An 18,471-nucleotide genomic window follows, 5' to 3' on the forward strand; every position below is an offset into this window, starting at 1 on the left:
AATGTGTGCACAAAATTTGAGAGAAATAAGCTTGTGCATATGGAACATTTCTGTGATCTTTTACTTTAGCTCATGAAACATCGGACCTTACATGCTGCGTTTATATTTTTGTTCAGTATAGAACAGATATGATATTCAGTCATGCAGAACTCAATTGGGCATCATGTCAGCTCTATTCATTACAGACATGCCACCAGAGGTCTCTTCACAATCCCCAAGTCCAGAGCAGACTATGGGAGGCGCACAGTACTACATAGAGACATGGCTACATGGAACTCTATTCCACATCAGGTAACTGATGCAAGCATTAGAATCAGGTAAAAAAAAAAAGATACAAATACAGGTTATGGAACAGCGTGGACTGTGAAAAGACACACAAGCACAGACACACGCATACACATACACAAGATAACACACACTCTAGACACATGTACACGTGGATTTTGTACTGTAGATATGTGGTAGATATGACATGTAATATTTTTTACTGTATATAACTGCCTTAAAGTTTCTGGACCCCAGGAAGAGTAGCTGCTGCCTTGGCAGTAGCTAAAGGGGATCCTTAATAAATACAAATTGCATTCCTGTCTGCAAATGTTCTGAACATAGAGATCCTGTATTCTAATTATATGGTTCTGAATGTTTCACCTCAGTGAATACACACCAGATGTAATGTCTCAGGAGCCTTGGTCCAAGTCTATTGTGATGCTGCTGCCTGGGATAAAGTCTGTTTTCTCAGCGTGATGTGATACTGATGCCTCGCTAACTGTTTTCTCGTGCTGAGCGGTTAATGAAATTTCTTTTTTTTTATTATTAAACAACTAATTGACCGATGTCGGTTCAATTACTTAAATTCCATTTAATTCGTTATTTTTTGTGAACTTAACGCGCCGTTTCTCTAGATATAAATAGTTTCAATAGGAAAACATTCGATTTAATTCAGCGCAGAAAACGTGGTCATGAACTACAATGACCAGAATCCATTGCGCCTATTCTTCCCGGCACTGCACACAGCATGAGAGCGGAATGTAAACACAATGACGAGAAGGATAGAGACAGTTTGTGAGGTAGCTATAGCGGATTCATAGCAGTCTTGAAATAATGTATTCTCTACTTTTGAAGAACTACTAAAATATTGATTTCGTCCGACAGCTCTGCAGTATGGGCAGCTGTTGCAACCCAAGGATTACTGACTACCGTTTTCGCTAGCCAAGAGCACATATATAACGTTAGATGGTTGACTTTAAGAAATTAAATAATAAAGTCATCTGATAAAGTTATATGCTATACACAACTTAAATATGTTATTGAATTAAAGTAATATGAGCTGACGGGCAGTCACCGTTTGGTTCTTATTAATCGCTTTGTCCTATGTTGTTGGAGACAATGGAATGTTTCCAATGTTTTGACAATTGAATGTTCTCAATATTTGGCTTTGGAATTTCTATTAAAAAACGAAAATAATTGCAAGGTCATATATTCATAATCAAAATTAATATATTTTTTACGAACCCAAGCCAAACCGACCTAAAAAAAGCACTAACCACTCAGCACTACTGTTTTCTCAGTGTTATTTGATGCATGGCTAATGTCTGTTTAGCAGAGGTGGGCACAGAGAGAGACAAGCCAAGGATACGTCTTAGAGGAGAGCTTGTTTGAGGCTTAATTTAACATCTGACAACAGGAGGTTCTGGCGCAGAATCTGGGGGACAGCCATCACCTCCCTCACACTCACGGTGACAAGACCAAGGTCAAACACACGGTGACAAGACCACACTCACACACACGCATGTACACAAACACAAGATCCCAAACATATGCACAAACACACGAGATCATGCACAAATGCACACACACACATAATTGAAAAAACTGAATTGAATTGATGGTCAGAAAAACAGCTTATGGCCCAAACGTAGAGGCAGCAGAATAACAATAGAACAATAAAATAACTAAATGAACACGAGAGACATTGTTTATGGACCACTAACACACAAACTAAGTCTTAGCTAAGGTCTCTGTGCAGTGTTTGCCCCAGAGAAATATCCTGCTCTGTAGCACCACCTTGAGGGAACCAACTCAAAGGAAATCTGTGCATGATGAAGGAAATCTGTGCATAACATTCAAACGTTTGTTAATTTTTTCAACCGACTACTTTTTACCTACCCACCACTTTATTCCTTATACATTTTAAAAATGTAATAGGGTCAGTATAAGGTTTATGGCCAAACGTATCATGTCGTCAATTATGAGGCAACGTGTGGTAAAATATATTTAATGAAAACATGATAATCAGATTCAGATGATTTAATAGTCACATGTGCATAGTCAGTGCATACAAACACCTGTTCAAACATGACACATCCTTCATCACACAAAAGACCCAAAACAAATACTTAAAAAATATAAGTATACAAATATCTCTGTAAAACAACAATGTTAATATAATTCATTGCTTCTCAGTACAGTCATAAACAGCAGAATTGTAAATAAAACACACACCGAAAAGGGTACAGCAGTGAGCTTTATCATAGGTGGTGTAGGCTAGCTAAAATATGTATTCTGTTGCACATTCTCTCCATCCATCCACCGAATGTGTGTGTGTATGTGCGTGCTATACCCTCAGATCATGAAGGACTGGGTGTGTTTGAAGTTCTTGGGCTGCCGAAAGGGAAAGGCGTATCCATCAGTTAACTAGACTGGTTACTATTATCACCAACTCACTCAACTCAAGCTTATCAACACACTGGTGTGGTCAACAACTGCTCCAAGAACAGTCAAATTTAAAACAAGACCACTGGTCAACTAAGTTAATACTGACAGAAGGAATAATAACAGTTCCTGATCAACAACAACTGGGAATGGCAACACACTCACATTTCTGGTGGGAGGAGGAGGTGGACTGAAGAAGTTGGTGCAACAAAAAACAAAGAGACAAAAACCACAATGAATTACTTTCTTTTTCTGTTAAGAAGAGTTACGACATTGAGAGTCTCAGCGGAGGCTGCTGAGGGGAGGACAACTCATAATAGCTGGAACGGCATCAAACACATGGAAACCGATATGTTTCACGTATTTGATAACATTTCACTATTTCCGCTCCAGCCATTACCACAAGCCTGTCCTTTTTACCTCTATTTAACTAGGCCAGTCAGTTAAAAACAAATTCTAATTTACCCAGACAACGTAGGGCCAATTGTGCGCCGCCCTATGGGACTCCAAATCACAGCCGGTTGCGATAGAGCCTGAGATTGAACCAGGTGTCTGTAGTGACGCCTCTAGCACCGAGATGCAGTGCCTTAGACTGCTGCGCCACTCGGGAGCCCAATTAAGGTGACATATACAGTTGAAGTCAGAAGTTTACATACACCTTAGCCAAATACATTTAAACTCAGTTATTCACAATTCCTGACATTTAATCCTAGTAAAAAATCCCTGTCTTAGGTCAGTTAGGATCACCACTTTATTTTAAGAATGTGAAACGTCAGAATAATAGTAGAGAGAATTATTTATTTCAGCTTTTATTTCTTTCATCACATTCACAGTGGGTCAGAAGTTTACATACACTCAATTAGTATTTGGTAGCATTGCCTTTAAATTGTTTAACTTGGGTCAAACGTTTCAGGTAGCTGTCACGAGAATTTTTATCCCAATGTTGTGAACTCAACTATCACTTAAGCTTCGAATAATTCCCAGGGGTTGTAAATCCCTGGTTAATAATGAAGAATTAGACAAAGTCCCAGTCTGCAATAGGTCAAAAGTTTATTCAGAGAACGTTCTGAAATCATACAATGCACATTTGGTTATATACCTCCCATTTGGTCATAAATGTCCCTCCTCTTCTCCTAATACTGTCAATATTGTTTACAAGTCTTCTCCTACACATACATTGCTTATCATATCCTGCCATATGTTACACAATCTACTGCAAGCCCAATGGTTTCTCCCCTCTCTGGGTGGGGAGACCTCCTTCCTGTTATCAGTTTCACAATGGTCACAAGTTGTCTGCCACAGTTCCTTGTCTGCTAACGGGTCCTCTTTTCCTGTGTACATACATTCAAGAATACTATTCTTATGATTCAAACACATTTCACTCCATTATACAGTGACAGGGTGGAATAATGTTAGTTATTGCCTTAACATTAATTTGAAAGTATAAATAATTTAGTCATTATCTTACCGTTACCTTAAACATATGAATCTCCATAACAGTAGCCTTCCACAAGCTTCCCACAATAGCTTGGGTGAATTTTGGCCCATTCCTCCTGACAGAGCTGGTGTAACTGAGTCAGGTTTGTAAGCCTCCTTGCTCGCACACGCTTTTTCAGTGCCCCCACATTTTCTTTAGGATTGAGGTCAGGGCTTTGTGATGGCCACTCCAATACCTTGACTTTGTTGTCCTTAAGCCATTTGCCACAACTTTGGAAGTATGCTTGGGGTCATAGTCCATTTGGAAGACCCATTTGCGACCAAGCTTTAACTTCCTGACTAATGTCTTGAGATGGTGCTTCAATATATCCACATAATTTACCTCCTCATGATGCCATCTATTTTGTGAAGTGCACCAATCCCTCCTGCAGCAAAGCACCCCCACAACATGATGCTGCCACCCCCATGCTTCACGGTTGGGATGGTGTTCTTCGGATTGCAAGCCTCCCCCTTTTTCCTTCAAACATAATGATGGTCATTATGGCCAACAGTTCTGTTTTTGTGTCATCAGACCAGAGGACATTTCTCCAAAAAGTACGATCTTTGTCCCCATGTGCAGTTGCAAACCATAGTCTGGCTTTTTTATGGCGGTTTTGGAGCAGTGGCTTCATCCTTGCTGAGTGGCCTTTCAGGTTATGTCGATATAGGACTCGTTTTACAGTGGATATACAGTGGGGCAAAAAAGTATTTAGTCAGCCACCAATTGTGCAAGTTCTCCCACTTAAAAAGATGAGAGAGGCCTGTAATTTTCATCATAGGTACACTTACACAGACAAAATGAGAAAAAAAATCCAGAAAATCACATTGTTGGATTTTTTATGAATTTATTTGCAAATTATGGTGGATAATAAGTATTTGGTCACCTACAAACAAGCAAGATTTCTGGCTCTCACAGACCTGTAACTTCTTCTTTAAGAGGCTCCTCTGTCCTCCACTCGTTACCTGTATTAATGGCACCTGTTTGAACTTGTTATCAGTATAAAAGACACCTGTCCACAACCTCAAACAGTCACACTCCAAACTCCACTATGGCCAAGACCAAAGAGCTGTAAAAGGACACCAGAAACAAAATTGTAGACCTGCACCAGGCTGGGAAGACTGAATCTGCAATAGGTAAGCAGCTTGGTTTGAAGAAATCAACTGTGGGAGCAATTATTAGGAAATGGAAGACATACAAGACCACTGATAATCTCCCTCGATCTGGGGCTCCACGCAAGATCTCACCCCGTGGGGTCAAAATGATCACAACGGTGAGCAAAAATCCCAGAACCACACGGGGGGACCTAGTGAATGACCTGCAGATAGCTGGGACCAAAGTAACAAAGCCTACCATCAGTAACACACTACGCCGCCAGGGACTCAAATCCTGCAGTGCCAGACGTGTCCCCCTGCTTAAGCCAGTACATGTCCAGGCCCGTCTGAAGTTTGCTAGAGAGCATTTGGATCATCCAGAAGAAGATTGGGAGAATGTCATATGGTCAGATGAAACCAAAATATAACTTTTTGGTAAAAACTCAACTCGTCGTGTTTGGAGGACAAAGAATGCTGAGTTGCATCCAAAGAACACCATACCTGCTGTGAAGCATGGGGGTGGAAACATCATGCTTTGGGGCTGTTTTTCTGCAAAGGTACCAGGACGACTGATCCGTGTAAAGGAAAGAATGAATGGGGCCATGTATCGTGAGATTTTGAGTGAAAACCTCCTTCCATCAGCAAGGCCATTGAAGATGAAACGTGGCTGGGTCTTTCAACATGACAATGATCCCAAACACACCGCCCGGGCAACGAAGGAGTGGGTTCGTAAGAAGCATTTCAAGGTCCTGGAGTGGCCTAGCCAGTCTCCAGATCTCAACCCCATAGAAAATCTTTGGAGGGAGTTGAAAGTCCGTGTTGCCCAGCAACAGCCCCAAAACATCACTGCTCTAGAGGAGATCTGCATGGAGGAATGGGCCAAAATACCAGCAACAGTGTGTGAAAACCTTGTGAAGACTTTGACCTCTGTCATTGCCAACAAAGGGTATATAACAAAGTATTGAGATAAACTTTTGTTATTGACCAAATACTTATTTTCCACCATAATTTGTAAATAAATTCATTAAAAATCCTACAATGTGATTTTCTGGATTTTTTTTTCGCATTTTGTCTGTCATAGTTGAAGTGTACCTATGATGAAAATTACAGGCCTCTCTCATCTTTTTAAGTGGGAGAACTTGCACAACTTGTGGCTGACTAAATACTTTTTTGCCCCACTGTAGATACTTTTGTACATGTTTCCTCCAGCATCTTCACAAGGTCCTTTGCTGTTGTTCTGGGATTGATTTGCACTTTTCGCACCAAAGTACGTTCATCTCTAGGAGACAGAACGCGTCTCCTTCCTGAGCGGTATGACGGCTGCGTGGTCCCATGGTGTTTATATTTGCTTACTATTGTTTGTACAGATGAACGTGGCACCTTCAGGCATTTGGAAATTGCTCCCAAGGATGAACCAGACTTGTGGAGGTCTACAATTCTTTTTCTGGGGTCTTGGCTGATTTCTTTTGGTTTTCCCATGATGTCAAGCAAAGAGGCACTGAGTTTGAAGGTAGACCTTGAAATACATCCACAGGTACACCTCCAATTGACTCAAATGATGCCAATTAGCCTATCAGAAGCTTCTAAAGCCATGACATCATTTTCTGGAATGTTCCAAGCTGTTTAAAGGCACAGTCAACTTAGTGTATGTAAACTTCTGACCCACTGGAATTGTGATACAGTGAGTTATAAGTGAAATAATCTGTCTGTAAACATTTGTTGGAGAAATGACTTGTGTCATGCACAAAGTAGATGTCCTAACAGACTTTCCAAAACTATAGTTTGTGACCAACAAATTTGTGGAGTGATAGAAAAACTAGTTTTAATGACTCCAACCTAAGTGTATGTAAACTTCCGACTTCAACTGTATATATATATATATATGTGTGTATGTTGTGTGAAACTGTACCTCTTGCACGTGTACTATAACATGCATACACATCAGCAACACAATAAGAAGTTGACAGAATGGTTGTCTGAAATACTGACCTGCTTCCTTCCTGCTCCTCTGTTGGCAAGCATGAAGAAAGAAGAGGAACAGGACAATTAGAAAATATTGTTCATTGTAAACTGGGTGGTTCGAGCCCTGAATGCTGATTGGCTGACAGCCGTGGTATATCAGACCGTATACCACGGGTATGACAAAACATTTATTTTCCTGCTCTAATTACGTTGGTATCCAGTTTATAATAACAATAAGGCACCTCTGGGGTTTGTGGTATATGGCCAATATACCACGGCTAAGGGCTGTATCCAGGCACTCCACATTGCGTTGGGCATAAGAACATCCCTTAGCCGTGGTATATTGGCCATATGCCACACCCCCTCGTACCTTATTGCTTAATTGTATCAGTCGGGCCACAAGCACATATAGTCTGTGAGGTGATGTACTCACCCTTTTTGCAGCAGCCCTGTCAATGGGAGACACACATCCAGGCAGCACATGAGGATGAGCAGGAAGAGGCCTACAGCTCCGGCTATCAGTGTCGTCATGCTCAACGGATCTGAAGGAGGGGGGACAGAGGGAGAGAGGGATGAAGAAAGGGGAAAGGGTGATACCTAGTCAGTTGTACAACTGAATGCATTCAACTGAAATGTGTCTTCTGCATTTAACCCAACCCCTCTGAATCAGAGAAGTGCGGGGGGCTGCCATAATCGACATCCACGTCATCGGCGCCCGGGAAACAATGGGTTAACTGACTTGCTCAGGTGCAGAACAAAAGATTTTTACCTTGTCAGCTCGGGGATTCGATCCAGCAACCTTTCCGTTACTGGCCCAATGCTCCTACTCAGCACAGGGGACAGGGGTCAAGAGAGAACAGAGAGAGGCAGGAAAGATAAGGATGAAGGATGAAGGGTGGTTGGAGAAGGATGAAGGATGAAAGATGATTGGAGAAGGATGAAAGATGATTGGAGAAGGATGAAGGATGATTGGAGAAGGATGAAAGATGATTGGAGAAGGATTAAGGATGATTGGTGAAGGATGATTGGAGAAGGATGAAAGATGATTGGAGAAGGATGAAGGATGATTGGAGAGAAGAGATGATGAAGAAAAGGAAAAGAAAAGACAGAAAGTGTTCCAATTTCCACAAACCCACAAACATTCTAGCGCACACACATACACACACAGGCACACATAGACACACACAGACACACATAGACACATACAGACACACAGACACACATACACACATAGACACACACAGACACACATAGACACACACAGATACACATACACACATAGACACACACAGACACACATACACACATAGACACACACAGACACACATAGACACACAGACACACATAGACACACATAGACACACATAGACACACATACACACATAGACACACACAGACACACATACACACATAGACACACACAGACACACATACACACATAGACACACACAGACACACATACACACATAGACACACACAGACACACATACACACACAGACACACATAGACACACACAGACACACATACACACATAGACACATAGACACACACATACACACATAGACACACATACACACATAGACACACACAGACAAACATATACACACCCAGACACATACACACTGGACTGTACGTACATTCTATGACCTTCATGTGATGGGCCACAGAGCTTTTGGACGCCCCCACACTATTGGAAACTTCACAGCGGTACTGGCCCGAGTCGGCCTTGGACACACTCTTAATCTTCTGCTCCGGAGACACACAGAGAGAAGAGAGAGAGGGTGAGGACAGAGAATGAAGAGAGAGGGGGTGAGGACAGAGAGAGAAGAGAGAGGGGGTAAGGACAGAGAGAGGATAAAGGTGAGGAGAGAGAGGAGAGGGTGAGGACAGAGAATGAAGAGAGAGGGGGTGAGGACAGAGAGAGAAGAGAGAGGGGGTAAGGACAGAGAGAGGATAAAGGTGAGGAGAGAGAGGAGAGAGGATAAAGGTGAGGAGAGAGGAGTAAGGAGTAAGGACAAATAGAGAAGAGAGGTGAGGACAGAGAGAGAAGAAATGGGGTGAGGACAGAGAGGGAAGAGACGGGGTGAGGACAGAGAGGAGAGACAGAGGGAGGAAAGACGGCGTGAGGACAGAGGGAGGAGAGACGGGGTGAGGACAGAGGGAGGAGAGACAGGGTGATGACAGAGGGAGGAGATACGGAGTGATGACAGAGGGAGGAGTGACAGGCTGATGACAGAGGGAGGAGAGACAGAGTGATGACAGAGGGAGGAGAGACAGGGTGATGACAGAGGAAGGAGAGATAGGGTGATGACAGAGGGAGGAGAGATGGAGTGATGACAGAGGGAGGAGAGATGGAGTGATGACAGAGGGAGGAGAGACAGGGTGATGACAGAGGGAGGAGAGACAGGGTGATGACAGAGGGAGGAGAGACAGGGTGATGACAGAGGGAGGAGAGACAGGGTGATGACAGAGGGAGGAGAGACAGGGTGATGACAGAGGGAGGAGAGACGGAGTGATGACAGAGGGAGGAGAGACAGAGTGATGACAGAAGGAGGAGAGACGGAGTGATGACAGAGGGAGGAGAGACAGGGTGATGACAGAGGGAGGAGAGACAGGGTGATGACAGAGGGAGGAGAGACAGGGTGATGACAGAGGGAGGAGAGACAGGGTGATGACAGAGGGAGGAGAGACAGGGTGATGACAGAGGGAGGAGAGACAGGGTGATGCAGAGGGAAGAGAGACAGGGTGATGACAGAGGGAGGAGAGACAGGGTGATGACAGAGGGAGGAGAGACAGGGTGATGACAGAGGGAGAAGAGACAGGGTGATGACAGAGGGAGGAGAGACGGAGGGAGGACAGAGGGAGGAGAGACAGGGTGATGACAGAGGGAGGAGAGACGGAGGGAGGAGAGACAGGGTGATGACAGAGGGAGGAGAGACAGGGTGATGACAGAGGGAGGAGAGACAGGGTGATGACAGAGGGAGGAGAGACGGAGTGATGACAGAGAGAGGAGAGACAGGGTGATGACAGAGGGAGGAGAGACGGAGTGATGACAGAGGGAGGGTGTATAGTGTGATGTAACGTCATTAACATGGCTTTGATCAGGCATCTGAAGCACCTCCATTATGTGTTACTCACCAGCGTTCCCGTGTCAGTGTCCATGCTATAGGAGATGTCAGGGGTGTGTGTGGACCTCAGGGCCTCGTTGTCTTTGTACCAGAGGTAGGTAGGAGGGGGCACACTGGGTTTGTCCTTACAGTGGAGCTCTACACCTGCCCCAGACAGCACTGAGCTGGGCACCTCACAGAACGGGGTGTGGGGGGGCACTGGGGGGGAGGACAGGATTACCAACACACACGCACACACACACACGCACACACTGTGAGTAACACGTCATGGAGGTGCTTTAGATGCCTGATCAAAGGCATGTTAATGACGTTAACCCTGTCTCTCCTCCCTCTGTCCTCACCCTGTCTCTCCTCCCTCTGTCCTCACCCCGTCTTTCCTCCCTCTGTCATCACCCCGTCTCTCCTCCGTCTGTCCTCACTCTGTCTCTCCTCTCTGTCCTCACCCCGTCTCTTCTCTCTCTGTCCTCACACCCTCTCTTGTCTCTCTTTCCTCACCCCATCTCTCCTCTCTCTATCCTTTCTCCTCTCTCTGTCACTTCCCTCCTCTCTCTGTCCTCACCCCTCTCTCCTCACCTCACTCCTCTCTCTGTCCTCACCCCTCTCTCCTCACCTCACTTCTCTCTCTGTCCTCACCCCTCTCTCCTCACCTCACTCCTCTCTCTGTCCTCACCCCTCTCTCCTCACCTCTCTCCTCTCTGTCCTCACCTCCTCTCCCTGTCCTCACTCCTCTCTCCTCACCTCCTCTCTGTCCTCTGTCCTCACTCCTCTCTCCTCACCTCCTCTCTGTCCTCACTCCTCTCTCCTCTCTGTTCTCACCTCCTCTCTCTGTCCTCACTCCTCTCTCCTCTCTGTCCTCACCTCCTCTCTCTGTCCTCACCCCTCTCTCCTCTCTGTCCTCACCTCTTTCCTCTCTCTGTGACGTTAATAGTCACTTTAATAATGTTTACATACTGTTTTACTCATTTCATATGTATATACTGTATTCTACTGTATTTTAGTCAATGCCACTCCAACATTGCGCCATCTTATTTCTTAATTCCATTCTTTAGCTTTTAGATTTGTGTGTTTTGTTGTGAATTGTTAGACACTACTGCACTGTCGGAGCTAGGAACACAAGCATTTAGCTACACCTTAATAACATCTGCTAAATATGTGTATGTGACCAATTTGATTTGGTTTGATTTGACAACACACAAGACAACTGTGTGGCTCAGTAGAGCATGGTGCTTGCAACACCAGGGTTATGGGTTCCATTCCAACATGGGAACAGTACCAGAATAATACAAAGGATGAAAATATTTGCACACACTACTGTAAGTTGCTCTGAATAAGTGTTAAATTACTCAAATGTAAAGGCACAGGGTGGGTGGATGACATTGTTACTAACACACACACACAGCAGCTCACCCAGTACGTTGAGGGTGACGTTGACCTCTCCTAGGTTGGTGTGGTCTGCTGGTGCGCTGACCTCACAGCGGTACAACCCAGAGTCCTTCTGGGTAACGGCATGCAGCGTCACCGTTGCCCCCTCGATCTTGGCCCGACCTGCAAAGGATCCTGGAATACCACAAGGACCAAAGGGTTGTAGAGAGAGGGAAGAAATAAGAAACATGTGAGGAGGGGGAGAGATGGAGGAGAGGTAGGGGAAACGAGGTAGAGCGAGGTCTAGTAGTTACCGGTGAATTTTCCATCGAAATAAACTAAGTGGATGTCCTTCCCTTTCTTCTTCCACTCAATACGAGGGTTAGTCTCCTTCTCTGTCTTGAACTGACAGGACAGCACAGCGTCTGACAGAGAAAGAAAGAGATGTACAAAAACAGTTCATCAACTGTCACAATTCATCCCTTCTCCTCCTCCTCTCTTACCTGTGTTCTCATGGACCTCCATTTTGGCCTTACTGGTGCTCACTGTCAAAGAGAGGCAGGCAGGACCTGAGAGAGAGAGAGAGAGAGAGGGAGGTGATTCACAAATAAATAGTACACAGCAGCACTGAATGATAACTATTTGTAGCAATGTTTCTAACTTTCTTAAATGCAAAGTTAAACATTGATTCAACTGAGATTTGTGCTACACAGTCCAGATTGGGCTGAGGGGGGTACTTCAGAAGATATTTGTTTGGGAAAGAGCAGACACACAGCCAGACACACACACACACATTGCAAACACTCATTCACACACCTACTATACACGCTCACTAACACATGTTCATACTCACTCCCGGCGTTAACACAGAGAGAGAGAGAGAGAGAGAGAGAGAGAGAGAGAGAGAGAGAGAGAGAGAGAGAGAGAGAGAGAGAGAGAGAGAGAGAGAGAGAGAGAGAGAGAGAGAGAGAGAGAGAGAGAGAGAGAGAGAGAGAGAGAGAGAGAGAGAGAGAGAGAGAGAGAGAGAGAGAGAGAGAGAGAGAGAGGTAGAGTAAACCCTCAGAATGTACAGTATATGACCTGGTGCCTGGTGGTACCAGCAGGAATGGAGTGTGTAGGAGATATAGAGGTGATTGATGAGAGCCTGTCAGACTACTGCTAGACCTGATTAACCTTCACACACACACACACACACACACACACACACACACACACACACACACACACACACACACACACACACACACACACACACACACACACACACACACACACACACACACACACACACACACACACACACACACACACACACTAACATATGAATACACACTGCTGAAACAACAATATCAACACATGCGAACACACATCAACTGGCAGATGATTTGCTAATACACACTTTCTCTCTGTGTCTCTGATTGATTCAAGTAGAAGCAGGGTCATGACGGTGCTATCGACAACATCAAACAGGGAGATCAGCCTGCCTGCGCTGGGCATCAGAGAGGTTGGCTCTCCAGAGCCCTGAAGCCCCTTAGTGGTCTGGCCTTTCATCAGCCTCTGGGCCTCTGGGCCTCTGGGTCTCTGGGTCTCTGGGTCTCTGGGTCTCTGGGTCTCTGGGTCTCTGGGTCTCTGGGCCTCTGTGTCTCTGGGCCTCTGGATCTCTGGGTCTCTGGGCCTCTGGGCCTCTGGGTCTCTGGGCCTCTGGGTCTCTGGGCCTCTGGGTCTCTGGGCCTCTGGGTCTCTGGGTCTCTGGGTCTCTGGGTCTCTGGGTCTCTGGGCCTCTGGGCCTCTGGGCCTCTGGGCCTCTGGATCTCTGTGCCTCTGTGTCTCTGGGCTTGGACAGCATCAGAGGGTTTAATGTAAACCGAAGACCTGTATGATCACGAACCAGTCCTCCCAATCCCAACGCACGCCCAGCCCCTAAACACATTACACACTACACACACACTTCACCAAACCTAACTGTTAAAAGTGTGCTCGGAAATGTACAATACATACATAGCCTGCATACACACACACATACACGCGCACGAGCACGCGCGCGCACACACACACATACATACATACAGACGCATGCACACACACACAGCTTGAGAGGCGCTGATGCAGTGCATGATGGGTATACTAGAAAAATGATATTTAGCCTGACGTGCAAACTGCCTCTTAACTTACTGTCATTACAGAAATTATATATATTTTACAATGTAAAATTACACCATCTGAAATCATCACACATCAACACTATGGCATGTATGGTCCTATTGAATACTACTATCCTGCATTAGTCATGTATGGTCCTATTGAATACTACTATCCTGCATTAGTCATGTATGGTCCTATTGAATACTACTATCCTGCATTAGTCATGCAGGGTCCTATTGAATACTACTATCCTGCATTAGTCATGTATGGTCCTATTGAATACTACTATCCTGCATTAGTCATGTATGGTCCTATTGAATACTACTCGCCTGCATTAGTCATGTATGGTCCTATTGAATACTACTATCCTGCATTAGTCATGTATGGTCCTATTGAATAGTACTCGCCTGCATTAGTCATGTAGGGTCCTATTGAATACTACTATCCTGCATTAGTCATGTATGGTCCTATTGAATACTACTCGCCTGCATTAGTCATGTATGGTCCTATTGAATAGTACTCGCCTGCATTAGTCATGTATGGTCCTATTGAATACTACTATCCTGCATTAGTCATGTATGGTCTTATTGAATACTGCTCGCCTGCATTAGTCATGTATGGTCCTATTGAATACTACTCGCCTGCATTAGTCATGTATGGTCCTATTGAATAGTACTCGCCTGCATTAGTCATGTATGGTCCTATTGAATACTACTATCCTGCATTAGTCATGTATGGTCTTATTGAATACTGCTCGCCTGCATTAGTCATGTATGGTCCTATTGAATACTACTCGCCTGCATTAGTCATGTATGGTCCTATTGAATAGTACTCGCCTGCATTAGTCATGTATGGTCCTATTGAATACTACTATCCTGCATTAGTCATGTATGGTCTTATTGAATACTACTATCCTGCATTAGTCATGTATGGTCCTATTGAATACTGCTCGCCTGCATTAGTCATGTATGGTCTTATTGAATACTGCTCGCCTGCATTAGTCATGTATGGTCTTATTGAATACTGCTCGCCTGCATTAGTCATGTATGGTCCTATTGAATACTGCTCGCCTGCATTAGTCATGTATGGTCTTATTGAATACTGCTCGCCTGCATTAGTCATGTATGGTCTTATTGAATACTGCTCGCCTGCATTAGTCATGTATGGTCTTATTGAATACTGCTCGCCTGCATTAGTCATGTATGGTCTTATTGAATACTTCTCGCCTGCATTAGTCATGTATGGTCCTATTGAATACTGCTCGCCTGCATTAGTCATGTATGGTCTTATTGAATACTGCTCGCCTGCATTAGTCATGTATGGTCTTATTGAATACTGCTCGCCTGCATTAGTCATGTATGGTCTTATTGAATACTACTCGCCTGCATTAGTCATGTATGGTCTTATTGAATACTGCTCGCCTGCATTAGTCATGTATGGTCTTATTGAATACTACTCGCCTGCATTAGTCATGTATGGTCTTATTGAATACTGCTCGCCTGCATTAGTCATGTATGGTCTTATTGAATACTGCTCGCCTGCATTAGTCATGTATGGTCCTATTGAATACTGCTCGCCTGCATTAGTCATGTATGGTCTTATTGAATACTGCTCGCCTGCATTAGTCATGTATGGTCCTATTGAATACTGCTCGCCTGCATTAGTCATGTATGGTCTTATTGAATACTGCTCGCCTGCATTAGTCATGTATGGTCTTATTGAATACTGCTCGCCTGCATTAGTCATGTATGGTCTTATTGAATACTGCTCGCCTGCATTAGTCATGTATGGTCCTATTGAATACTGCTCGCCTGCATTAGTCATGTATGGTCTTATTGAATACTGCTCGCCTGCATTAGTCATGTATGGTGCTATTGAATACTGCTCGCCTGCATTAGTCATGTATGGTCTTATTGAATACTGCTCGCCTGCATTAGTCATGTATGGTCTTATTGAATACTGCTCGCCTGCATTAGTCATGTATGGTCCTATTGAATACTGCTCGCCTGCATTAGTCATGTATGGTCTTATTGAATACTGGTCGCCTGCATTAGTCATGTATGGTCTTATTGAATACTGCTCGCCTGCATTAGTCATGTATGGTCTTATTGAATACTACTCGCCTGCATTAGTCATGTATGGTCTTATTGAATACTGCTCGCCTGCATTAGTCATGTATGGTCTTATTGAATACTACTCGCCTGCATTAGTCATGTATGGTCTTATTGAATACTGCTCGCCTGCATTAGTCATGTATGAAGGCTATAGTTTGTATGATTGTTCATTCACTCCCTTAAAAATGATATTTTTAGACAAAATATCCATTAGGGACAATTCAGAAAATAAAAGGCTACTCACTCTGTGACAAGAGGAGGAGAAGGGTGAGAGACAAAATCCCCGTGCTGTCCATAGTTCTTACACACGACTGAGCAGTGAACTGAAATATCCTGGAAATGCTCTTGAGTGTCTGAGAACACTCGCTCCACACGAGACGGATGAGATTCCAGACTTGAGAAGTTCCTGAAGTTTTCCATGTGCGCGCTCCCGATGGAGACCATCTCATCTAGCGGAGGAACTCAGGCGCGCGCTCACCATGAAACACGCGTCAGTGGTTCGTGGTGGGCGAACGTTTTGCTCCCGTAGAGGATTTTACCGCATATGTATCTCTAATGTGTATTTCGGCCAACGTATGCGTAGGCTGTAAACGGCTATAAACGATGTTATTAACGGGACAAATTATAAACCGTCACAACACACCACACAGCAAACACACAAGCACCACATAACATTAAAAATGTGGGTCTCGATGTGCCATTGTAACTATCATAGCCTACAGGAGCCTACATATTGATGATCAATTTGTAATTCCCACCAATTTGTAATAAACATTTATTTTTATCAATTTGTGACAAGGTGCGATTTTACTCTTGTGGAGTTAACTATTTCTAAGTTGAGGTTTTGTCATTAAGATGTGTGTTGTGGTCCTTGTAAGATCTACGACTCTGCTTTGGAGCAGTGACATCTATTTGTGATATTTGTATTTTTATACTTTTTGTTGTTGTAATAACTTATAGTTCGATAAGACTTACTTTGATATTGTTGGTAAGGTGATTTATAAATGCAGAATGGCTGTTTCCAACAGTTTGAACTGTCTTGTTTAGTTCCATACATGTAAGTACATCTCTGGGGCCAAGCTCCCTGCCGTCCAGGACCTTTATACCAGGCGGTGTCAGAGGAAGGCCCTAAAAATTGTCAAAGACTCCAGACACCTGTTATAGACTGTTCTCTCGGCTATCGCACGGCAAGTGATACCCACGCACCAAGTCTGGAACCAACAGGACCCTTAACAGCTTCTACCCCCAAGCCATAAGACTGTAAATAGTTAGTTAAATAGTTAACCAAATAGCTACCCGGACCACACACACACAGTGTTCCTAAGTTACTGTCTGTGTAGCTGCTGTGTTGAGAGAGAGCCCCCGCTGCTGTTACCTCAACACACACATGCACATTGTTTTTTATTTCATTTTGGCCTACCCTGGCCAAACCCTAACGACGCTGGGCCAATTGTGCACCGCCCTATGAGAAGTAGGAGCCAAATTCACTATTTCATTTAATATTAATTGTAGATCAGACACATGATGGAGGGGTTGTCATGAAACCCTATTGCCATTACCCACAACCATTCCCTCTGACTACACACTCACTCCACATGACCACACAGGCACCATTCATCAGTATACTACCATATTTACTACCTTTACTTGTCAGGCCACAAAAACCGATAAGCAGCGGATCAAAGTTCACAAAACAAAACGTGAGTGACAGATTAATGACAGGCTGGCTTTCAATGTGTTGTGTATAGAAATACAAACATTTCCTTATTCCTCAGTGTCTGACTGTTGACGTTCTTTAGCCCAGTCTAAACTGAAAAACAATCCTCTGATCTAGTCTTGTACCTTCCGGATAGGTAGCTATTAGATGATGGTTCAACCTAACCTTCCAAAGATCTTAGGGGAGTTATGGCAGCTGGTGCCGTTACACCTATCGACCTATCCCTTTCCTTAGCTCTAGAAACAGACTTTCAGCATCATTTCTTGTTTTTGATAGCAACTGTTTTAAGAAGTTTGAGCTGAACTAAACCAATAAACACTGAAGGGGAGGATCTATTGGATTGTTTTAAGACAGAACCTCAGTCTCCTGTTCTGTGTGGCTCAGTTGGTAGAGAATGGCGCTTGCAACGTCATTGGTTTGATTCCCACTGGGGCCACCCATACCAAAAAGTGTATGCACGCATGACTGTACATTTCTTTGGATGAAAGTGTCTGCTAAATGGCATATAGTAATAGTATAATCCTGTCCTGTCAAACCTCACTGTTCTGTAGTGACCACTTAATCAGGAGGTTGCCCCCTAGTGGGATAGGAACATACTATTCAGTCTGAACAAGGACCTTACTTTCGACCCCATGTCCCAAACCAGGAAACAAACTGGTTGAATTAATGTTGTTTCCAAGTTATTCAACCAAAGAATTGAGACATTGAACTGACGTCTGTGTCCAGTGGGTAGTCATGACTTAGATTTGCAGTTCAGAAAACATG

At 44.0% G+C, this 18,471-nt stretch overlaps 1 protein-coding gene across 1 annotated transcript; it reads right to left on the reverse strand.

Moving 5' to 3' along the window:
- Positions 1-2,459: 2,459 nt before the first annotated feature.
- On the reverse strand, positions 2,460-13,579 carry LOC120058122 (junctional adhesion molecule 2A-like). The gene is made up of 10 exons (XM_039006595.1): positions 13,369-13,579; positions 12,237-12,371; positions 12,048-12,158; positions 11,779-11,928; positions 10,382-10,569; positions 8,881-8,989; positions 7,676-7,784; positions 7,270-7,288; positions 2,878-2,902; positions 2,460-2,661 (listed from the first exon to the last, which is right to left on the reverse strand). The coding sequence occupies exons 1-10, from the start codon at positions 13,577-13,579 to the stop codon at positions 2,615-2,617; spliced, it is 1,104 nt and encodes a 367-aa protein (XP_038862523.1). The 3' UTR covers positions 2,460-2,614.
- Positions 13,580-18,471: the final 4,892 nt, after the last annotated feature.

This window comes from Salvelinus namaycush, chromosome 13 (genome assembly GCF_016432855.1).
Source record: "Salvelinus namaycush isolate Seneca chromosome 13, SaNama_1.0, whole genome shotgun sequence".
Taxonomy (NCBI): Eukaryota; Metazoa; Chordata; class Actinopteri; order Salmoniformes; family Salmonidae; genus Salvelinus; species Salvelinus namaycush.

Bases quoted from the DNA above. Each gene is read 5' to 3' on its own strand.
- LOC120058122 (XM_039006595.1), bottom strand. From the start codon at position 13,579: ATGCTGTCCAAGCCCAGAGACACAGAGGCACAGAGATCCAGAGGCCCA. The intron at 12,372-13,368 runs GCCCAGAGACCC...TGCTACAAATAG, and splicing joins AGAGGCCCAGAGACACAGAG to TTATCATTCAGTGCTGCTGT. The intron at 8,990-10,381 runs GTGAGTAACACA...TCTCCGGAGCAG, and splicing joins ACACTGACACGGGAACGCTG to AAGATTAAGAGTGTGTCCAA.